At 36.9% G+C, this 19507-nt stretch overlaps 1 protein-coding gene across 3 annotated transcripts; it reads right to left on the bottom strand.

Moving 5' to 3' along the window:
- Nucleotides 1-1869: 1869 nt before the first annotated feature.
- Nucleotides 1870-10107, bottom strand: LOC107619870 (glutamate receptor 3.6-like). Of its 3 annotated transcripts, XR_015902679.1 has the most exons (7): nucleotides 9667-10107; nucleotides 6691-8045; nucleotides 5636-5913; nucleotides 5127-5158; nucleotides 4054-4460; nucleotides 2728-3180; nucleotides 1870-1953 (listed from the first exon to the last, which is right to left on the bottom strand). XR_015902679.1 is itself a non-coding variant. In XM_088502672.1 (6 exons), the coding sequence occupies exons 1-6, from the start codon at nucleotides 9962-9964 to the stop codon at nucleotides 2824-2826; spliced, it is 2613 nt and encodes an 870-aa protein (XP_088358798.1). In that variant the 5' UTR covers nucleotides 9965-10041; the 3' UTR covers nucleotides 2690-2823. The 3 variants fall into 3 exon arrangements, 2 of the variants coding, with proteins under 2 accessions (XP_088358798.1, XP_088358794.1); XM_088502672.1 differs by lacking the exon at nucleotides 1870-1953 and having other exon boundaries at nucleotides 2690-3180; nucleotides 5750-5913; nucleotides 9667-10041; XM_088502668.1 differs by lacking the exon at nucleotides 1870-1953 and having other exon boundaries at nucleotides 2690-3180; nucleotides 9667-10041.
- Between the last annotated feature and the right edge of the window lie 9400 nt (nucleotides 10108-19507).

Below are 19507 nucleotides of genomic sequence, written 5' to 3' on the forward strand. Positions count from 1 at the left end.
GCACTTGAAATGTTTCCTATAACATTAACATTGCTTTTGCCTTTGCCATTTAGTGCAAAAGGAAAGGTGAAATCCATGTCATGATAGAGAAATTCTCAGATGTAACAATTTTTTGAAAAATTGTGCACCACTCTTTTTCTTGATTTTTCTGGAAAGAAAAATGTGCACCCTACTCATTATTAATTTCTGTTTGAGATTATAGTATTAGAAGGTTATCAGGTGTATCGGGAATATCGGTGTTTCAGTTGTTTTAACCGTTAATTTAAATTATAAAAATATATATAATATATATTAATTAAGATCAACAGTTAAAACAACTGGAACACTGATATTCCCAGTACACCTGATAATTTTCCTATAGTATTATATACACTTGAGTGTTCTTTTCTTGCAATTACATTTTGTCAAGTATTTTTTCTTCTAAATTCCCCTTAAAAATGACTTTCTCTCCTGACTAGTAGATTCATTTCAGTTAGTTGAATTATTAAGAAAAATCCTAAAGTCATAATGTGTTGTTTGAACTTCTAATTTTTTTTAGGGAAAAAAAAAGAAGAAGCAAAAAAAGACATGCATTATAAAGTGGAGTTCTTTCCATCTTGCACATACATTTATTTCAAATTTTCAACCACACTTCAAATCTTCAACTAAAGAGAGATTAAATAGTTAAATCTTTTTTTATTAAGATGTTAATAATATTATTATGTTGATAATTATTTATATGATGATACATCACTACATGAAATGAAGTGAATGATTTAAACATTCGACAAAAAATAAAGGCAATAAACATGTGATAAAAAGTGAATGGTTATGTGGCCCTGGCATCCTCTAATGGAAGCATTAGTGCGAGGTCTTACTCAGCTCCACCATGGAAAGAGACATTTTTCTCCAAAAATTATATATATATATATATATATAACATTTAGATCATTCAATATTAATTAATATTTTTTGTAAATAAAATTAGTTTTTTAGCTCTTATTTTTTTATTAATCTAAAATTTAGTATTTAAAATGTAAAGTGATTATCAATGAAAAGTGAAATTGTAATAGTATTAAGACTGATATTGAAAGAAAGAAAAAGATATATGAAAATAAATATTGTGAACATAAAAATTAAAAAGAAATTTTAAAAATAATTATTACCAATATATTTTAATTTGATTAAATCTTCAGGAAATAAATGACCATTTGTATTCATAAAAGATAAAAATACTGACATATATACTCACCCTAGATCGAAACTAAACTTGTACCTACGCAAGATGTCTTCTATGTGACAAAAGTACCCTACGTGGCACTCTAATCCTCCAAAGACGGCGTATTTTTGTCACACAAAGAGCATCTTAGTTTCAATTTAACGTAGATACATATATCAGTATTTTCGTACAAATAGTCATTTATTCAATCTTCAGAGATAATAAATTATACTTTAATCATTTTAAAATCTCTCAATTTCAGGAGTTTCATAGGGTCTAAGAAATTGAATCTTAATCTATCCAGATACTAAGGATCCTAGATGAGGAAAAAGAATGTACTAAAGTTCTTAGCCTTATTAGCATAGTATAATAATAAGATATAGATCCATATACTAATTAATTAAATCCAATAAACTAAATTCTGACACAAGTTGTTATGAACTCCACATACAATAATATTTAAACATTTTGTGCTTATCACAAACATAAATTTGGCATTATTACATAGTATACATTAAATTATAATAACTAACTCGTCTATGGTTTAGATTTAGATTTGGATAGTTTACATAAAATCTTAAACAATATTGGTACCAAGGTAAGAAAAAGAGTATATTTTGGTGCACGTTGACTTAGAGTATGTTTTGGTACATACACTAAACATTTTGGTCTTATCACAAACATATATTTAGATCATGCATTCTTTAATCATTATTTTTTGAGATGATGGGGTCATTTCAATTCTAACATGGACACTAAGATAGCGTTTGTTTTGAGGTATTGAGACAGAGATTGGAAGACTGAAACTTAATATTATGTTTGTTGGTTTAGAGATTGGTATTAAAATTTTTTGTCTCTGTCCCCAAAATTTCAGTAGGACACAAGGGACTAAAATTTTTAGAGATGGAGACTGAAATTTTAATAATATTTTATACCTAAAATACCTTCATTTCAATTAATTAATTCCAATTTTACCCTTTGTACAAATTAAATTAGAATTTCATTCTTGTTTCAATTTTTGTCTCCCACTTTGCACCAAACAAAATACTAAAATTTATTTCAATCTCTGTCTCTTATTAGGTAGCGTTTGGTGGAGAGACAGAGACGGAAAGACTGAGACTGAGAGACAGAGACTAAGAGACAGGGATTGAAATAAATCTCAGTATTCTGTTTGGTGCAAAATGGGAGACAGGAATTGAAACAAGAATAAAACTCTAATTTAATTTGCACAAAGAGTAAAATTGGAATTAATTAATTGAAATGAAAGTATTTTAGGTATAAAATGTTATTAAAGTTTTAGTTTCCATCTCTAAAAATTTCAGTCCCCTGTGTTCCTACTTTTTGGAGGTACTGAAATACTGAAATTTTAGAGACAGAGACAGAAATTTTAGTACCAGTCTCTGAATTAACAAACACGATACTGAGTCTTAGTCTCTCAGTCTCTGTCTCAGTACCTCAAAACAAACGCTATCTTAGTCTCTGTCTCTCAATCTCAATCTTTTCATTTCTGTCTCTCTACCAAACGCTACCTACCATTCACTAGAGTCACTCAATGGTGTTCTATGCTTATATGTTCATGCACAACCATTTGACAAGAGTAGTACTTGTCCTTTTATATTATTTTCTTACTTTTCCTTTTCATTGACAAAAGAAAAGAATGATTTAAGACAAGAAGAGCATGATGATGATGATGATGATGGGACTTCAAGGTTGGTACTATTGGAGTAGTAGTGCCTCCTAAAACGGTAGGTCATTCTAATAAGATAGCAAAGGAGGGCAATGAAGCATGCAATGCCAATAAGAAGGAAGAGGCCCCAAAAGCTCTTAGTCTCAAGCCTATCAATGCCTTGTTTTGCACCTTCTGAGCTACAAGCACTTCTTGTTAACCATTTGTCATGAATCCTTTGAAGATCACCATTCTCTGATAGTTTTAGAATAGCTGTTGACATGTCAATTGCTAAGGGAGAGTCCCTTGGAAAGGCCTACAAAATTCAAATAAAGTAATCGCTAAGTTGAAGATAGTGAAAATTTAAGTGCAGTTAACTTGATGTGAAATTGATAGCTGAAATTCGTTAAATGATTTGACAAGTTCGACTAAATTATCATCTAACGACTCTCAACTATAAACTTAACTTAAGTTAACTACACTGAATTCCTACCATATCATTTTACCTCAAAAAAGTTGAGTATATTTTAACCGTATTATAAAATTATTTTTTTCAAAAACTTAATTTAATAAGAGAAGATACATTAATGGTTATATTTCTAAAATTCTAATAGCAAAAATCTCGTTTGAGCTTGCATGAATTTTGTATAGTTTTTTTTTTTCTTTTTCTTTATATTATGTTTTTTTTTCGGTTTAATTACTCTGTTAGTCCCTATAATTTTGCGAAATTTAGTTAGGTCCTTATATTTTTTTTTCTTTTAATTGAGTCCTTGCACCAAATTTTTTTTTAATTGAATTCCTACACTTTTTTTTCCTTTTATTTGAGTTTCTACACTAATTTTTATTTTTAGTTGGATTCCTATACAATTAAGCAAATTACTATTAAGAGAGACCTAATTGAAAAAAAAATTGGTACAGAGACCTAATTAAAAAGAAAAAAAGTATAGGGACCTAATTGAAAATTTCGCAAAACTATAGAGACCAATATAGTAATTAAACATTTTTTCTTTTAGGAGATAATAAGGATCGAACTCTAAATCTTTCTATCATGGAGATTCTGATACCATATCATGTAACCACTTTTCTAAAAGTTTAAACCGATAAAAAAAGACACGTAAATAATTATATCTATAATAACCTAATTATTAAAGTTGATTTTAGCATAAGAGAAAAAGATAGAAACACTTACAAAGCCCCATCCCATTTTGGTGAATTCTTGACCAACAATACCAAATTGACATCTAGTTGATAGGAACAATTCCATGTATGCACGCTCAGCTATGATAGCAGCAACACCACCATTGTCTTGTCCATCCTTCAAAGCCTTCTCAAATTCAGATAGAGAATTGAAAGGAACAAGCCTTGATCTATGTATGTTAAACACCTCACTAAGATAATTCTCAGCATATGTGCCACTCATGATACCAATTCGGTCATTGTTGATCACTAAGCTTTCAATTCCTTTCACTGGGGAAGAGAGTTTTTCCACTGTGAGAATTGATGTTAGGCTTGCAGTGTAGCTAGAGCTTAGTATTAGAACCACAAACAACCATATGATTAGGACTAAGCGACCAAGGGTGCTAACGGTTTTCTCTTCTGCATGCAAATGAAAATGTTTTAGTTTCACATTATTGTGTGAAATATCTTTCGAAGAAGCCACTTAGATAAAGATGTCAAAAATGTCTTTTTTTTTTAAGATGTTTTTTAAAAATTAAAATTTAACACATATAATCAATTAAATTGTATTATTTTTTATTAAAAATTAGACTGGACAAATCAGTTTAGCAAAAAAATTAATAAATTAAATTTTGAACCGGTATAAATTAATATTTTTTATAAAAAATTACTATAATATCCCTATTATAAAGCACAACTAAAATATCTCTATTATTTATATATATATTAATTTTGAAAACTTTAAATTCTAACTCTATAACGACAAGGAAGAAAATGACTAGAATTTAGGATTCTCAAAATTAATATATATATAATAAGAGTATTTTAGTCATTTTATATAATAGGGGTATTGTAGTCATTTTTATAAAAAAATATTAATTTAAACCGATTCAAAATTTGATTCACTATTTTCGATCAAATTAATTTATCTGACATAACTTTGACAAAAATAATTCAATTTAAGTGATTATATATGTTAAATTTTAATTATTAAAAAATATATTTAAAAAAAAAAACACTTTATGCATCTTTATGGGAGCATCCTCATCTTTCAATGCTAGATAAAGGAAACTTTTGACAACTTACTATGTGCGAAAACTAGAGTTGAAAAGCTAAACCTGCAAAGAAAAAAATATACAAATCTTAGCAATTGGTGAAGTATGCGAGCGATAACATGTATAATAAGGACTAAACTTATATATATATATATATATACAAGAGTAGAATTATTTTTTTCTTCATATTTTAACCTTCGATTCTTGAATGAAATTTCAAAATGGAATTTATTTAAGGTGAAAACTTAGGTGAAGTCGACTTCACATGAAGTTGATACCTGAGAGTCGTTGGATGAAAATTTAGTCAAATCAGTCAAATCATTTAACAGTTCTTAGGTATCAACTTCATGTGAAGTCGATTTCACCTGAGTTTTCACCTTAAATAAATTCCATTTTGAAATTTTATTCAAGAATCGGAGGTTAAAATATGAAGAAATTTGGATAAAAATTTAGTCAAATCAGTCAAATCATCTAACGATTCTTAGGTATCAACTTCAGGTGAAGTCGACTTCACCTGAATTTCCACCTTTATTTAATTACCAAATAATAGTCACTAGTTGTCTTCTAATTGGTCCTCTAAAGTCATCATTAAAGGGCCGCTCTAAAATCCACACAACAACTCCAACAATTAGAAAAAGCATTCCTGTGACAAACCACATCATTGGAGTGAATGGTATAAGAAAGGCCCAAGCACTTGATTTCAATTCCTTGATAGGTGCCACAACCACTAACCCTGACTCTATATATGGCTGAGTGAAATCCACTATCTTACTTCTGTTTGTAGTAATAGTAATATCCCCAATAACGGCATCAAAGGCCTACATCCATACAAAAGAAGATTTTTCAATTCAGGAAGAATAACATTCATGTCCCAAAAAAAATAAAAAATTTAATTGATGTATAATAAATTTTAGATAAAACACTTTATTTTTACTATGCAATTTACAATACATAATTATGGTGTATTTTTGCTAAAATAATAATAGCTAACATTTTGGAATTACCTATGATTTTAGTTTTGTGTATTTAGTATTTTTTTATGCAAGTATCAAATTTAATTAATCATGATGTAAAAGAAATAGGTTACATTAAAGAAAAATGACAAAAATGATTGTAAATTTATCAACTTTCTTTTCGTTAATGTCATGAATATAATTGCAGCAGTTACAAACCGCTACAATTATTTTTTAAAACTCTGTGACAGTTTTAAATCGCCACAATTTTAATTTTTAAACCCATTATTGAAATAGCGACGGTTTTAAATCGACACAAATAAAATTATCTATTTTGCGACAGTTATATCTGTGGTTACTGAAAATCACCACAAAAATTAATTCTCACACCCTAAAGAATAAGTGCTGAAAACAGTTGATGAGCCATTTTGTGGCAGCTTTAAACCGCCGTAATTTTCAAAATTAATTGTCGTTATTCGACGCTTATGTTGTAGTATTATGTATGTGAAGCTAGTAATTAAAAATTATTAGATAATAATTTAGTCGAACATATAAAATTATCTAAAAAATTTTAATTATTAATATAAAAACATCTGTACGTAAATTTTCACTTTCTTACAATCCTAGAAAAATAATACTTACACCAATTGTGATTTGTTCTAGAAGTTCTGACACCACGGGATCGGTTCTACCATCACCAAATGGAACAAACTTGTATGGAATTGTATAAGGCAACACATTTAGAGCAGCAATAAACACATCAATACAATAACCACCAAACAACATGTCAGTGCCTTCAATTCTTGACACAAACTCATGGTAGGTAACCCTAAGTGGTACTCCAATTCTCAAATGTCTTCCATTGCTAGCAAAAACCCAACCTCTAGGTGTTTGTGTTGTTTGGCCAGGCCATATCACACTATAAAGCCCTTCACTTGAATTTGCATCATTTGAAACTTGTTCACCAGTGTGAAGGCCAAAAGAATTAGACCAAAATCCAATCCTCCTAACCCCAGTTCCAATCACATTAATGATCTCATATGATGATTGTATTAGGTTTCCATCTTGGGCAAACTCTGTTCGGCCGGTTAAACCGGTTCGATTAACTTCTAGAATCTTCTGAAGTAACATGTCACCATTAAGAAACACTCCCATAGTATCAAGATGAAGGGTATCACTATCACCCCTTAAAGTGTTTAGACTTGAATCATTTGAAAATTTCAAAGTTCCACCACTTCTAAAGAATGCATCAAGTGCATAAGCTAAGGTCCAAACAGTGTCATAAGCATATAGACCAAATATGTTCAATCCCAAATGATGATCATCATTTACATGGGTTAGGTTGGTCTTCCACCTAGACATAAAGTTTCTCTTAATTTCTGAATTTGGTGTGTACATTCTCAAGGTGATAACACCTTGCATATCATTCATGGTAGAGCTTGTAGACAATAACAATGAAGGGTTTGAATCTAATATTGTAGAAAGCCAATCAGTTACTATCCATGCATAACCACTTTTGATCATGCCAAGTGATTGAGCAATCTTAAGTACTCTTAAGCCAAAATCAGGTAACAAATGTAGGACTATTACCTTAGATTCCATCAAAGCTACTTTAATCAATGCATTGGTTATTTCTTCTTGACTAATATTATTTGGCTTAATGGGTGCTTTATATGATATCTTGCAACGTTTTTCAGCAAGCTTATCACCTAATGCAGTGACTCCATTTCTTCCATGATCATCATCAATGAAGATTGCAATCACATCTCTCCATTGGAAGTGACTAACAATATCTGCCACTGCAGACATTTGATAAAGATCACTCTGTGTTGTTCTAACAAAATATGGGAATTGGAGAGAAGTGAGTGTAGGATCTGTTGCTGCAAATGATAAGAGAGGAACTTGCATCTCATTTGCAATGTGTGAGATTACATGTGCCATTTCTGAGTACTGTGGACCAATTATTGCCACAGTGCCTTTCTCCATCAATATTAATGCTGCAATGTATATGTTTGAAAATAAAAGGTTTAATTACTATGTTGGTCTCTATAGTTTCGTGAAATTTTCAATTAGGTCTTTATACTTTTTTTTCTTTTTAATTGGATCCCTACACTAATTTTTTTTTTTCAATTAAGTTCCTCTTAGTAGTAATTGACTTAATTTTATAGGGACCCAACTAAAAAAAAAATTGGTATAGGGACCTAAATAAAAGGAAAAAAAAGTGTAGGAACCTAATTAAAAAAAATTTGGTGCAAGGACTCAATTAAAAGAAAAAAAAAGTGTAAGGACCTAATTGAAAATTTTGCAAAACTATAAGTACCAATAGAGTATTTAAACAAAAAAAAATGGTATAACTAGTGAATAAGAAGATATGATTCATATATGAGAGAAAAATATGTAGAATTGTGAAAAGTACAACAATTCTAGAGACCAATTTGGTTTCTAGGATATGTTTTAGATTTATTTCTTATTTTACAAATTAGTACAAAAAAGTTTCAAATAATTATACAACTTCTATAAAAATTTTAATTTTTATGTTCTAATAATTACTGTAAATTGGTTTTTATGTGGACTTAAAATTTAAAATGCTAATTTTAGTTCTTACTGAGTTTATTTAGAGAAAATATTGAGAGGCAACCTTACATAACCAATATTATGGCTAACATTTATAATAAGAAAAAAAAACTTTCAAAATAAAAAAAAATCTAAAACTCAATTAAAAAAAGAAAAATTATTGATAACCAACTATATTTAGCCAACAAAGTGCCAACAATTTACAATAAAGAGAAACATTTAAAATTAGAAATAATAGAAACATCTAAAACTGAAATAAAAAAATATAAGATTTAGTGTTTATAATTTAAGATTTAGAGTTTAAAATTTAAGATTCATTATATTTAGTATTTAAGTAGAGTTTAGTATTTAATATTGAAAGTTTAGAATTTAAAGTTTAAATTTATAATAACCGGTGGTGGATAGCCAGAGATGATCGCAAGAGGGTCGCTGGCGGCCAACGATGGTTAATGGTGGTGGCCGACGGCAACAACGATGGCTGGTGATAGGTGAAATTGAAGTGTTGGAATGAAGGGAAAAAAAAAGGAAAAAGAATAAAGAGTAACTTAAAAAAATTATAAATTTGTATTGAAAAATCTTTTTGAATTATTGGTTGATATTGGCTAATTTTTTATTAGTTACCTAATTGAATATTTTTCGAAATCCAAACTCTATAAAAACTCATTTTTAGTTGGTTTTTATATTTATTTTGTTTGATAACATGTAATATTAGTTAAAATTAACTATTATAGTGTTAGTTTTCTAATTTTACTCACTTATTATATTTTTATAGATCAAAATGGAATGCCGCCATATTATATTTTTATTTTTCAAGTCACCAGGCATTTAATAGTATCAAATAAACAGAAATTAAGGGGAAAAAAGGACTAGTAAAAAAACCACAAATTTTATAGAATCAATGACTTATTTTTGCAACAAAAAAAAAATCAAAACTTGATAATAAGATAATTTTTTTTGGTAACGATCAATAATATTTTAAACTGAGTGATGAAATCAAAAGTCATGAAGATAAAAATGCTTGAGTAGATTTTAACAAGAACTTACAGTCAATAATTCCTAGAAATCCAGGGGAGAATTTTGTGTCCTGCATTGAGATATTAAACTTAGTTCCATTGAGAATGGTTGCATTGGAATTTATATCATCTACTGCTGCTTGTATTGCAATTTTAGCCACTCCTCCAATAGTTGAATTAAAAGAAAAAATTGCTCCAATATTAACTGTACTTGGCCTTGTAACATTATTACTATTGCTTGTCCCTTTTGAGGGAAAACCATTGTAGAACATCACAATGACAAGAACCCAAACTTTGATCATCTTGTATATAATTTCTACTAAAAGCATATATAACAAGTGATTTTAAAACAGGAAAAATGGGGACAATAAATTATTTCTATAACTTGAAAAACAAAAGATGAAATAATACATACTTCCATAATCTTCTCTTATAAATAAATATTTGCACCTTAAAAGCACTACTTTAGGCCAATAATTAAATTTTTATCCAATAAGATTCATATACGTGCTGAATAATTGAATGAATCCTTTTTAAGTTTTTATATCTAGTGGAGCTTTCAAAAAGTTAGGCACTTTGTTTATCTTTTAAAAAGAATGATTTTACATGCTTGTGTTTTTTCCATTTTGATGGGCCGAAAAAAATCAACGAACGTTTTCAGAAAAAGAAAAGGGTGAATGAAAAGTAAATAAATAATTAAAGTGATGATATACAATACATGTGTAACATATTTAAACGTTCGTGTTGACAATGATTTATCATAAGAAATAATATATTAAATAAATATTTTTAATGACGTAAACAATATTTACTATTGAAAGTTGCTTCTTGATTAATATAGGACATGATTGAAAATTAAAAGAGGATAAACTTAAAGTTTTTGTTACTTTTCTAATGTTTTAATTTAAATCCATATATATATAGTCAAAAATATTATTTATTGTTCATACCCTGTCCCAATGCTAAGGCACAGGATCCAAGTAAAAAGGCCCAATCCAAAGGAGTTGAGCCTTACACTGCACAAACCAGATGCCACGAAGTCGGCTATCTTCACGACTTGCTCTAAAGAAGTCGGTACGAGGATTAGCTAGCAGATAAACCCTCCCTCAAGAGAATAACTGCCCCAAGAATCTCTCTAACCACTTCCAAGAGCCATATCTCAACCACCCTAAGATAAAGGGACAATTATTCCCCTTAAAAAGTGGCAGTACTTCAACGGTGGTTATTGGTTCACCACTATAAATACACTGACACCTCTCAGGTATCTCTAAGTTCCAATACTCTCTAGCCCTGCTCACACCCTTGCTGACTTAGGCATCGGAGTGTCTTTGCAGGTACCACCCCCATTCGTTCATACCCACAAGTCGGACGGAGGCCCCCAAGACGCAGACCCGCTCGAAGGCTTCCTTCCTCAGACGATTGGGCCAACCCAGCGAGTCCAGCCCAACAATCTCCGGTTACCCATCGTAACATTGGCGCCGTTGTCGGGACCCGAGAGATCAACCAGTGATGGCGGACAGATCCCCTAAGGAGGGTCACGTGGAGACAGATTCCGAACAAGAGAATCTGGACACCAGAAATAATGACGTGGACCTAACCCTCCACCAGGGAACCAACGATCAACACAGAGAGGGTACCTCCAGAGTCAAAACTCCGAAGGTGAATTCCTCAGAAGGGCGCGATTCGGAGAAGGACGGACAGTCCCACGCAACTGAACTTATGGGATTAGTCCATGTCCACCAAAGTCGCTTGGAACAGCTAGAACAGGAACGGGAGCGACAAAGGGAGATAGAAAAGCACCTAAGAGAGGAGATGGATCGACGAAAAGAGTTAGAGAAGAAACTCTTAAAGTTAGAATCCTCCCTCAAAGGTCGGAACTCCCGTGACGATAGAGAAGAGTCGCCCCCAGGAGGGGAGGATCCTTTTAGTGAGGACATAATGAGGGCAAAGGTTCCAAGAAACTTTAAAAGCGGGATATGGACCTCTATGACGGAACCACAGATCCGAAGCATCATTTAAGCAACTTTAAAAGTCGAATGTATCTAGCTGATGCTTCTGATGCTACGCGATGCAAAGCTTTCCCGACAACCTTGTCTAAAGCGGCGATGAAGTGGTTCGACAGCCTCCCCCCGAGGTCGGTCACCCATTTTGAAGACCTCTCAAGGAAGTTCTTGATGAGGTTCTCTATCCAGAAAGACAAAGTAAAACATGCGCCAAGCCTCCTGGGGATAAAGCAGGAGGTCGGAGAATCCTTACGAGCCTATATGGAAAGGTTCAACAAAGCATGTTTAGAAATCCAAGACCTGCCCACCGAGGCAGTCATAATGGGGTTAGTCAATGGGCTTAGAGAAGGTCACTTCTCACAGTCCATATCAAAAAGACACCCCACCTCCTTAAGTGATGTACAGGAAAGAGCTGAAAAGTACATCAACATGGAGGAGAATGCTAGGCTGAGAGATTCGAGTTGGCGACCTGGGCATCTCCCCTCAACAAAAGAGAGGGAGAGGGAACCCAAAAAGAAGGAAGAACTCGGTCTCGATAGACCAAGAAAATATCACTCTTATACTCCTCTAAAGGTTTCCATAGTGGATGTATACAGAGAGATTTGCAATACCGAAAGACTGCCTCCTCCCAGACCTATTAAAAATAAAAAAGGAGGAAGTCGCAGCGACTACTGTGAGTACCATAAAATATATGGTCACTCGACAAATGACTGTTACGACCTTAAAAATGTGATAGAAAAGCTGGCTAGAGAAGGTCGGCTCGACAGATACCTCATAGAAAGGTCGGACGGTCATGGGAAGAGAAAGCGAGACGATATGGATAGAAGAGACCCACCACCGCAGACCCCGGAGAGACATATCCATATGATCTCACGAGGATTCGCGGGAGGGGGACTCACCAAGTCCTCTCGCAAAAGACATCTCAAGCGAGTCTACCACGTCGGAGGAGAGTCATCCGACCTTCCCACCATTTCATTCACAAGAGAAGATGGGTAAGGAATAATCCCTGGGCATGATGACCCAGTGATAATTACTATGATCCTAGCCGATGCCCATCTCCATAGAACCCTAGTAGACCAAGGAAGCTCAGCGGACATCCTTTTCAAGCCCGCTTTTGACAAACTAGGGTTGGATGAGAAAGAATTAAGAGCCTACCCTGACACCTTGTACGGACTAGGCGACACGCCGATAAAATCACTGGGATTTTTGCCCCTCCACACCACTTTTGGAAAATGGGAAAAATCCAAGACTCTGAGTGTAGACTTCATAGTCATCGACGTAGGGTCAGCATATAATGCTTTAATCGGTAGAGCTACCCTTAATCGACTCAAAGCGATGGTATCCACTCCCCACCTTTGCATGAAATTCCCAACCTCAGCGGGAATAGCAACGGTGAGGGGAGATCAGAAATTGGCAAGGAAATGCTACAATGAAAGCCTGAATCTGAGAGGAAAAAGCAGAGAAGTCCACACCATAGAGCTCGGCGGTGCAAGGGCCTGAGCAGAGCTGCGACCACAGCCGGGAGGAAAAACTGAGGAAATACAGGTCGGCAAAGAGGAGGGAAAAAACACCAACATAGGAGCCAACCTAGGGGAAGCCCTAAAGCAAGGGTTGATTAAGCTCCTAAGAGACAATTCCGACCTCTTTGCCTGAAAAGCCTCCGACATGCCCGGGATAGACCCTGAGCTTATGTCCCACAAGCTCTCGGTATACCCAGGGTCCCGACCTGTACAACAGAGAAGACGCAAGCTCGGCCCAGAACGAGCCCTAGTAATAGAAGAACAAGTACAAGCGCTCCTAGAAGCCGGCTTCATCAGAGAAGTCAAATACCCAACATAGCTAGCTAATGTAGTGCTAGTCAAAAAACAAAATGGCAAATGGAGAATGTGTGTCGACTATACCGATTTAAATAAGGCATGTCCTAAGGACCCTTATCCACTACCAAGTATCGATACCCTAGTAGACTCCAGCTCGGGATATCAATACTTATCGTTCATGGATGCCTACTCGGGGTATAACCAAATCCCGATGTACGAGCCAGACCAGGAGAAGACATCATTCATCACACCCAGAGCCAACTTCTGCTATGTGGTCATGCCATTTGGATTGAAAAATGCAGGGGCCACATATCAGAGGCTGATGAATAAGGTGTTCGCTCCCCACCTTGGAAGCTTAATGGAGGTCTACGTCGACGACATGCTAGTAAAAACCAAGGAAGAAGTCGACCTCTTGTCATACCTCTCGCAAGTATTTGACACCATAAGGTCACACGGGATGAGGTTAAATCCCGCAAAGTGTACCTTCGCGGTGGAAGCTGGAAAATTTTTAGGGTTCATGCTGACACAAAGGGGGATCGAAGCAAATCCCGATAAGTGTAGAGCCATCCTGGAAATGAAAAGCCCGACTTGCTTAAGAGAGGTCCAGCAGCTAAACGGCCGACTTGCAGCCCTCTCCAGATTCTTGGCAGGGTCAGCACTAAAATCCCTTCCATTGTTCTCCTTACTGAGAAAGGGATGTCAGTTCGAATGGACTCCTGAATGCGAAGAGGCGTTCCAGGAGTTCAAAATATTCTTGAGTCAACCCCCGATTCTGACCCGACCTACAGTTGGAGAAGACCTCGTCCTATACTTATCTGTAGCAGACAAGGCTGTCGCGTCAGCCCTGATAAGAGAAGATGAGGTCGATCAGCATCCGGTGTATTTCATCAGTAAAGTTCTACAAGGCCCCGAGCTAAGGTACCACAAACTAGAGAAGTTTGCCTACTCCTTAGTGGTAGCCTCACGAAGGCTACGGCCTTACTTTCAAGCTCATACAATAAGAGTCCGCACGAACCAACCCATGAAGCAAATCCTCCAAAAGACGGATGTTGTAGGGAGAATGGTTCAATGGGCAATAGAGCTCTCCGAGTTCGACTTGAGGTATGAAACTCGGACGGCAATTAAAGCCCAATGCCTTACCGACTTCATAGCAGAATACGCAGGAGATCAAGAGGAAAAACCAATGACATGGGAACTCTATGTAGATGGATTCTCAAATAAGACAGGGAGCGGTGCAGGCATAATATTAGTGGACGAAAGGGGAACCCAAATAGAGGTTTTCCTCAAATTTGAATTCCCAGCCTCAAATAACCAGGCAGAATATGAAGCCCTAATTGCCGGGTTGAAGCTGGCAGAAGAAGTCGGTGCTACAAAAGTGATTGTATATAGCGACTCCCAAGTGGTGACCTCCCAGATAAGTGGAGAGTATCAGGCAAAAGACCCAAATATGAAGAGGTACTTGGAAAAAACTCTGGAGCATCTTGGGCGCTTTACGGAAACCGAGATCAAACATATAACTCGGGATCTAAATAGAAGAGCAGACGCCCTATCCAACTTAGCAAGTACCAAGCCAGGAGGGAATAACAGAAGCCTGATCCAGGAAACTCTCCAGGAACCCTCTGTGGTAAAAACGGAGGAAACGCAAGTGGTCCTTGAGGTAACCGGACTAAACCTCGGATGGATGAACTCCTTGGTCGAATACATGAAATTCGACATCCTCCCCAAAGAGGAAAAAGAGGCTAAGAGAATCCGGAGGGAAGCACAACACTACACTCTGGTGAAAAATATTCTCTATAGAAGAGGAATATCAACACCATTGTTAAAGTGCGTTCCGACCTCGAGAACCACCGAGGTATTAGAGGAGGTCCACAGCGGGATCTGCGGAAATCATCTCGAAGCCAGGTCGCTTGCCAGGAAAGTAATCCGAGTTGGATTCTATTGGCCGACCTTGCAAAAAGATGCCACAGAATTTGTGAAAAAATGTCAACCATGCCAAATGCATGCAAACTTCCACGTGGCTCCCCCCGAGGAACTCATCAGTATAACTTCTCCGTGGCCCTTCGCAAAATGGGGAATGGATTTGTCAGGTCCCTTTCCCCAAGCGCCAGGACAAGTTAAATACTTGATCGTAGGAATAGACTATTTCACAAAGTGGATAGAAGCAGAGCCATTGGCTACCATCACCGCCCAAAGAAGTCGGAGGATCCTCTACAAGAATATCATCACAAGATATGGGATACCATATTCCATCACTACAGACAATGGAACCCAATTCACCGACTCTACCTTCAGAAGCCTGGTGGCCAGTATGAAGATTAAACACCAGTTCACCTCGGTGGAGCACCCGCAAGTAAATGGACAAGCCAAGGCAACCAACAAAGTCATACTGGCAGGATTAAAGAAAAGGCTACAAGATGCAAAAGGAGCCTGGGCTGAGGAGCTCCCACAAGTGTTATGGGCTTACAGAACAACGCCCCAATCCGCCACTGGAGAAACGCCCTTCCGACTTGTTTATAGGATAGAAGCTATGATACCAGTAGAAATCAGCGAGCAAAGCCCAAGGGTGATTCTCCATGATGAAATCAGAAACATACAGGGGCACAAAGAGGAGCTAGAATTGCTCCCCGAAGTCCGAGAACAAGCCCAGATAAGAGAAGCAGCGCTGAAGCAAAGGGTGGCTACCAGATACAACAAGAAAGTCATTCAAAGAAGTTTCGCACTAAGCGATCTGGTCTTAATCAGAAACGACATAGGAGTCAACAAGTTGGGGGAAGGAAAACTCGCTGCCAACTGGAAAGGACCCTACAAAGTCAGCGAGGTCTTAGAAAAAGGTTATTATAGGGTGACCGACCTAAGCGGCGCCAAGTTACCAAGATCGTGGCATGCTTGTAATATGAAAAGGTACTACAGTTAAAAGCGAACTCTACTCCCTGATGTACTCTTTTCCCAACTTCACGATTTTTTCCCGAAAGTTAAAGGGTTTTTTCTGGAGAAGGGTTTTTAACGAGGCATCATAGTAGAGGCTAAGGGAAAATAGGCTGTCAAAAGCCCTTAGTAGCAGTAAGGTACCTCCCCAATAAATAAAGATCTTTTACAATATCTCTTATAAATTCCTTCTCGTTTATTCTTTCCTACAAAACGCGCCGACTTAAGCTCGACAAAACGTGAAAATCCCATGAACCGACCTAGATGGTCGTCAGGATAAAACGACGAGGTACAAGTCGGTGTAAAGAGGTTATAAAAGTTGATCGTGAGAAACTCGGGGATATGCCGACTTATAAATCGAAATACAAAACCGAGTAGAAAAGAAAACGCGTCGCAAAAATAACCTAAGTCATAGAAGCTCAATAAAACAAAGTTGAGTATAAGGAATAATCAAAAAGAGATCGAAAAACCTAGGAAAAAGCTTAAAAGTTGTCCTTAAAGCGAAGAGGAACCCAAAAGGACAGACAGCCAGGAAAAAGGTTTCCAAAACTAAAAAGATCAAAAAGAGGGTTTTTCAAAAAACTACAAACAAAAAAGCATGCACACGTAAAATGTAACTAAAACCCTTATCCAAAAAGGGTATTTCTTTAAAAACTAAAACCCTTATCCAAAAAAAGGGTATTTATAAATATTTTTTGTTTACGGCCTTAAAAGGCCAGAGAAAATTGTTCAGTCACCACCACCACCAACAAACAAATATAAAACAGTTTAAAAAAGGGGGACCCACAGGCCGGGCCCCCATATAGCCAATAAAGTTATTTTTTCAGAGGAGTAGACGGATCACCACCAGAACCAGGAAGAATAGTCGGAGCAGCGTCAGGACCAGGGAGAGAGGCATCCATAGGAGACGGAGAGGAAGTCGGAGGAACCTTGGAAGAGCTCGGAGCATCCTTTGAGCGAGGAGGGGACTCAATAATCCTCTGCCCCCGAGTCTTCAAGTTGGACTCAGAAACAACTTGGGGGGCAGAAGGAGTCACTATAGCACCATCAATGACGACCTTGTCGGGATCTAAAGGAGAGAGATCCAAGCCAGGAGCAATGACTCCGACTTGCTCCTTAAAAATCCTCCAGGCCTCTTCAGATCCCTCGGCAATAGAGTCCTCCAACTCGGTGTAGGCAGTCCGAGCATTCAGCAAATCTTTTTTCACAACCACAAGGTCCTCAAAAAGGCTTGAGTAGCTCTCCTGCGCCTTCAGCCTTAAACCGACCTCCATGTTGCACTGGGCCTGCAACTTGCTCTCCCTCTCCTGGAGATCCTTCCTCTCCTCCTCTAGTTTGGCGACCTCCTCCTTCAACTTCTTCTCATATTCTTGATATAAAAGAAGTCTCTCCTCCAACTCTTTAGCCCTCGAGGACGAACCAAGAGAGCTAAGAGGAGTCTTCTCAAAAATATCAAGAAACTTGGTGCACACCGCCGCCGCCCTAATACTCTCCTGAGCAAGAATAGTGAGGTGGTTCCGGATAGAAACATCATCCAAGCCTATACGGGCATGAGGATAGATGTACTTCCGGATAAATTTAGGGGCATCCACCTTGGCTTCATCCTCGAAAGAAGAACTAGGCTCTAAAGCCTTGTGCTTCTTCCTTTCAGGCTCAGGGGAGGATCGGGGGGAGGGGACGGCTGAGAAGGAGCAGAAGAAGAGATAACAATAGGTTCAGAAGGAGTCCCCAAATTTCGAGGAGGAGGAGGGGGAGGGATAGCTGCCCTGGCACCACCAGTCCTGGCCCGGGACCTTGCCCTAGCCTCCTGGACCCTCTGGTAAGACTCATTCGAATTCCTCCTCGCTATCTCTGTAAAAACAAGTAGTAGCCAAGAGGTCAGACAAGTCGGAAAAAGATAGTCAGACAAGTCGGAAATCCAAGAGAACAAATAAAAGCTACCTAATTGTGTTTGGACAAAGGTCGGAGGCCCTTGGAGAAATTTTTTAGTATCCAGATATGGGGCCCTCCCCCATACTTCTCGGAAGAACCCCACAATGGCTGCCTCCACCTCATCCAGGTCGTCCAGACCATATTTCTCACAGGGGGAGGCCTCCAACCAATACAGAGGAAAGCGAGGGGAAGAATTCTCATCCAGGAAAAAGGGGTGGTGACCCTCTACAGCTTGCACTTTGAAAAAATAATTTTTGAAGTCATGAAAAGATTCGTCAAAAAGGGTGAAGACCCTCCGACCTTGTATAGCCCGGAAGGACACCCATTGTTGTTTATTATTTTGCCCACTGAAGGGCTTAGTCATATGGAAGAGAAAAAAGAAAATCCTCAAGGAAGTCGGAAAGTCTAAAGCATGGCTGACAAATTAATAAATTTTCAGAAAATCCCAGGAATTGGGATGAAGCTGGGTAGGTGCAACACGGCAGTGGCGTAAAACATCCATCTCAAAGTCAGAAAAAGGAAGGAAAACGCCCAGGCGGGTAAGCATGCTCTCATACATAAAAAAGAAATGAGGGGCTGCCTCCGAAGCCCTCCCAAAGCAGACCCGGTCTTCTGGACCCGGGGCAAGTAGTTCATACTTCGGCTCATCCTCATCAGAGGTGCAGAGCCGGTGGCGAGTGCGAAGATCAGTAAGAAAATCAGTGTCAACCAAAGGTTCCTCCCCCAGGACCGTAACATCGACCCACTGAGCAAGACTTTCAACAGAAGACATTTTCTTTCTTTTAAAAAGGGTTTTGGTAAAACCTACAAAGGAAAAAGAAAAGAAAATAAAAAAAATATGGTCTCTAAGGGGAAGTACGGAATCAAACAGAAACCTACGAATCAACCTATCCATCCGCAAAATAAAAGCATGCAAACAGTAAGCATGTTGCAAAAGGAGAAGAAGAAAAATCTAACCTTTATCTGAAAAAGGTTGGAGGAAATGAAAGCCTTCAAACGCAAGAATGCTTCACGAACAGGTGGAGAGGAAATTTGAAAAATCACATAAACGAAACAATGAAAGAGAGGGAAAGTATTTATAAACACGTTAGGGGCATAATGGTAAAAACGGGGCATTCATTAATGGGTGCACCGTTACCAAGGTAATCAATACCTACGCGAACCTCTAACAAACGCGACGTTTGATTAGACGTAA

The sequence above is a fragment of the Arachis ipaensis genome, chromosome B10 (assembly GCF_059453495.1).
Source record: "Arachis ipaensis isolate K30076 ecotype BB chromosome B10, ASM5945349v1, whole genome shotgun sequence".
Lineage (NCBI taxonomy): Eukaryota > Viridiplantae > Streptophyta > Magnoliopsida > Fabales > Fabaceae > Arachis > Arachis ipaensis.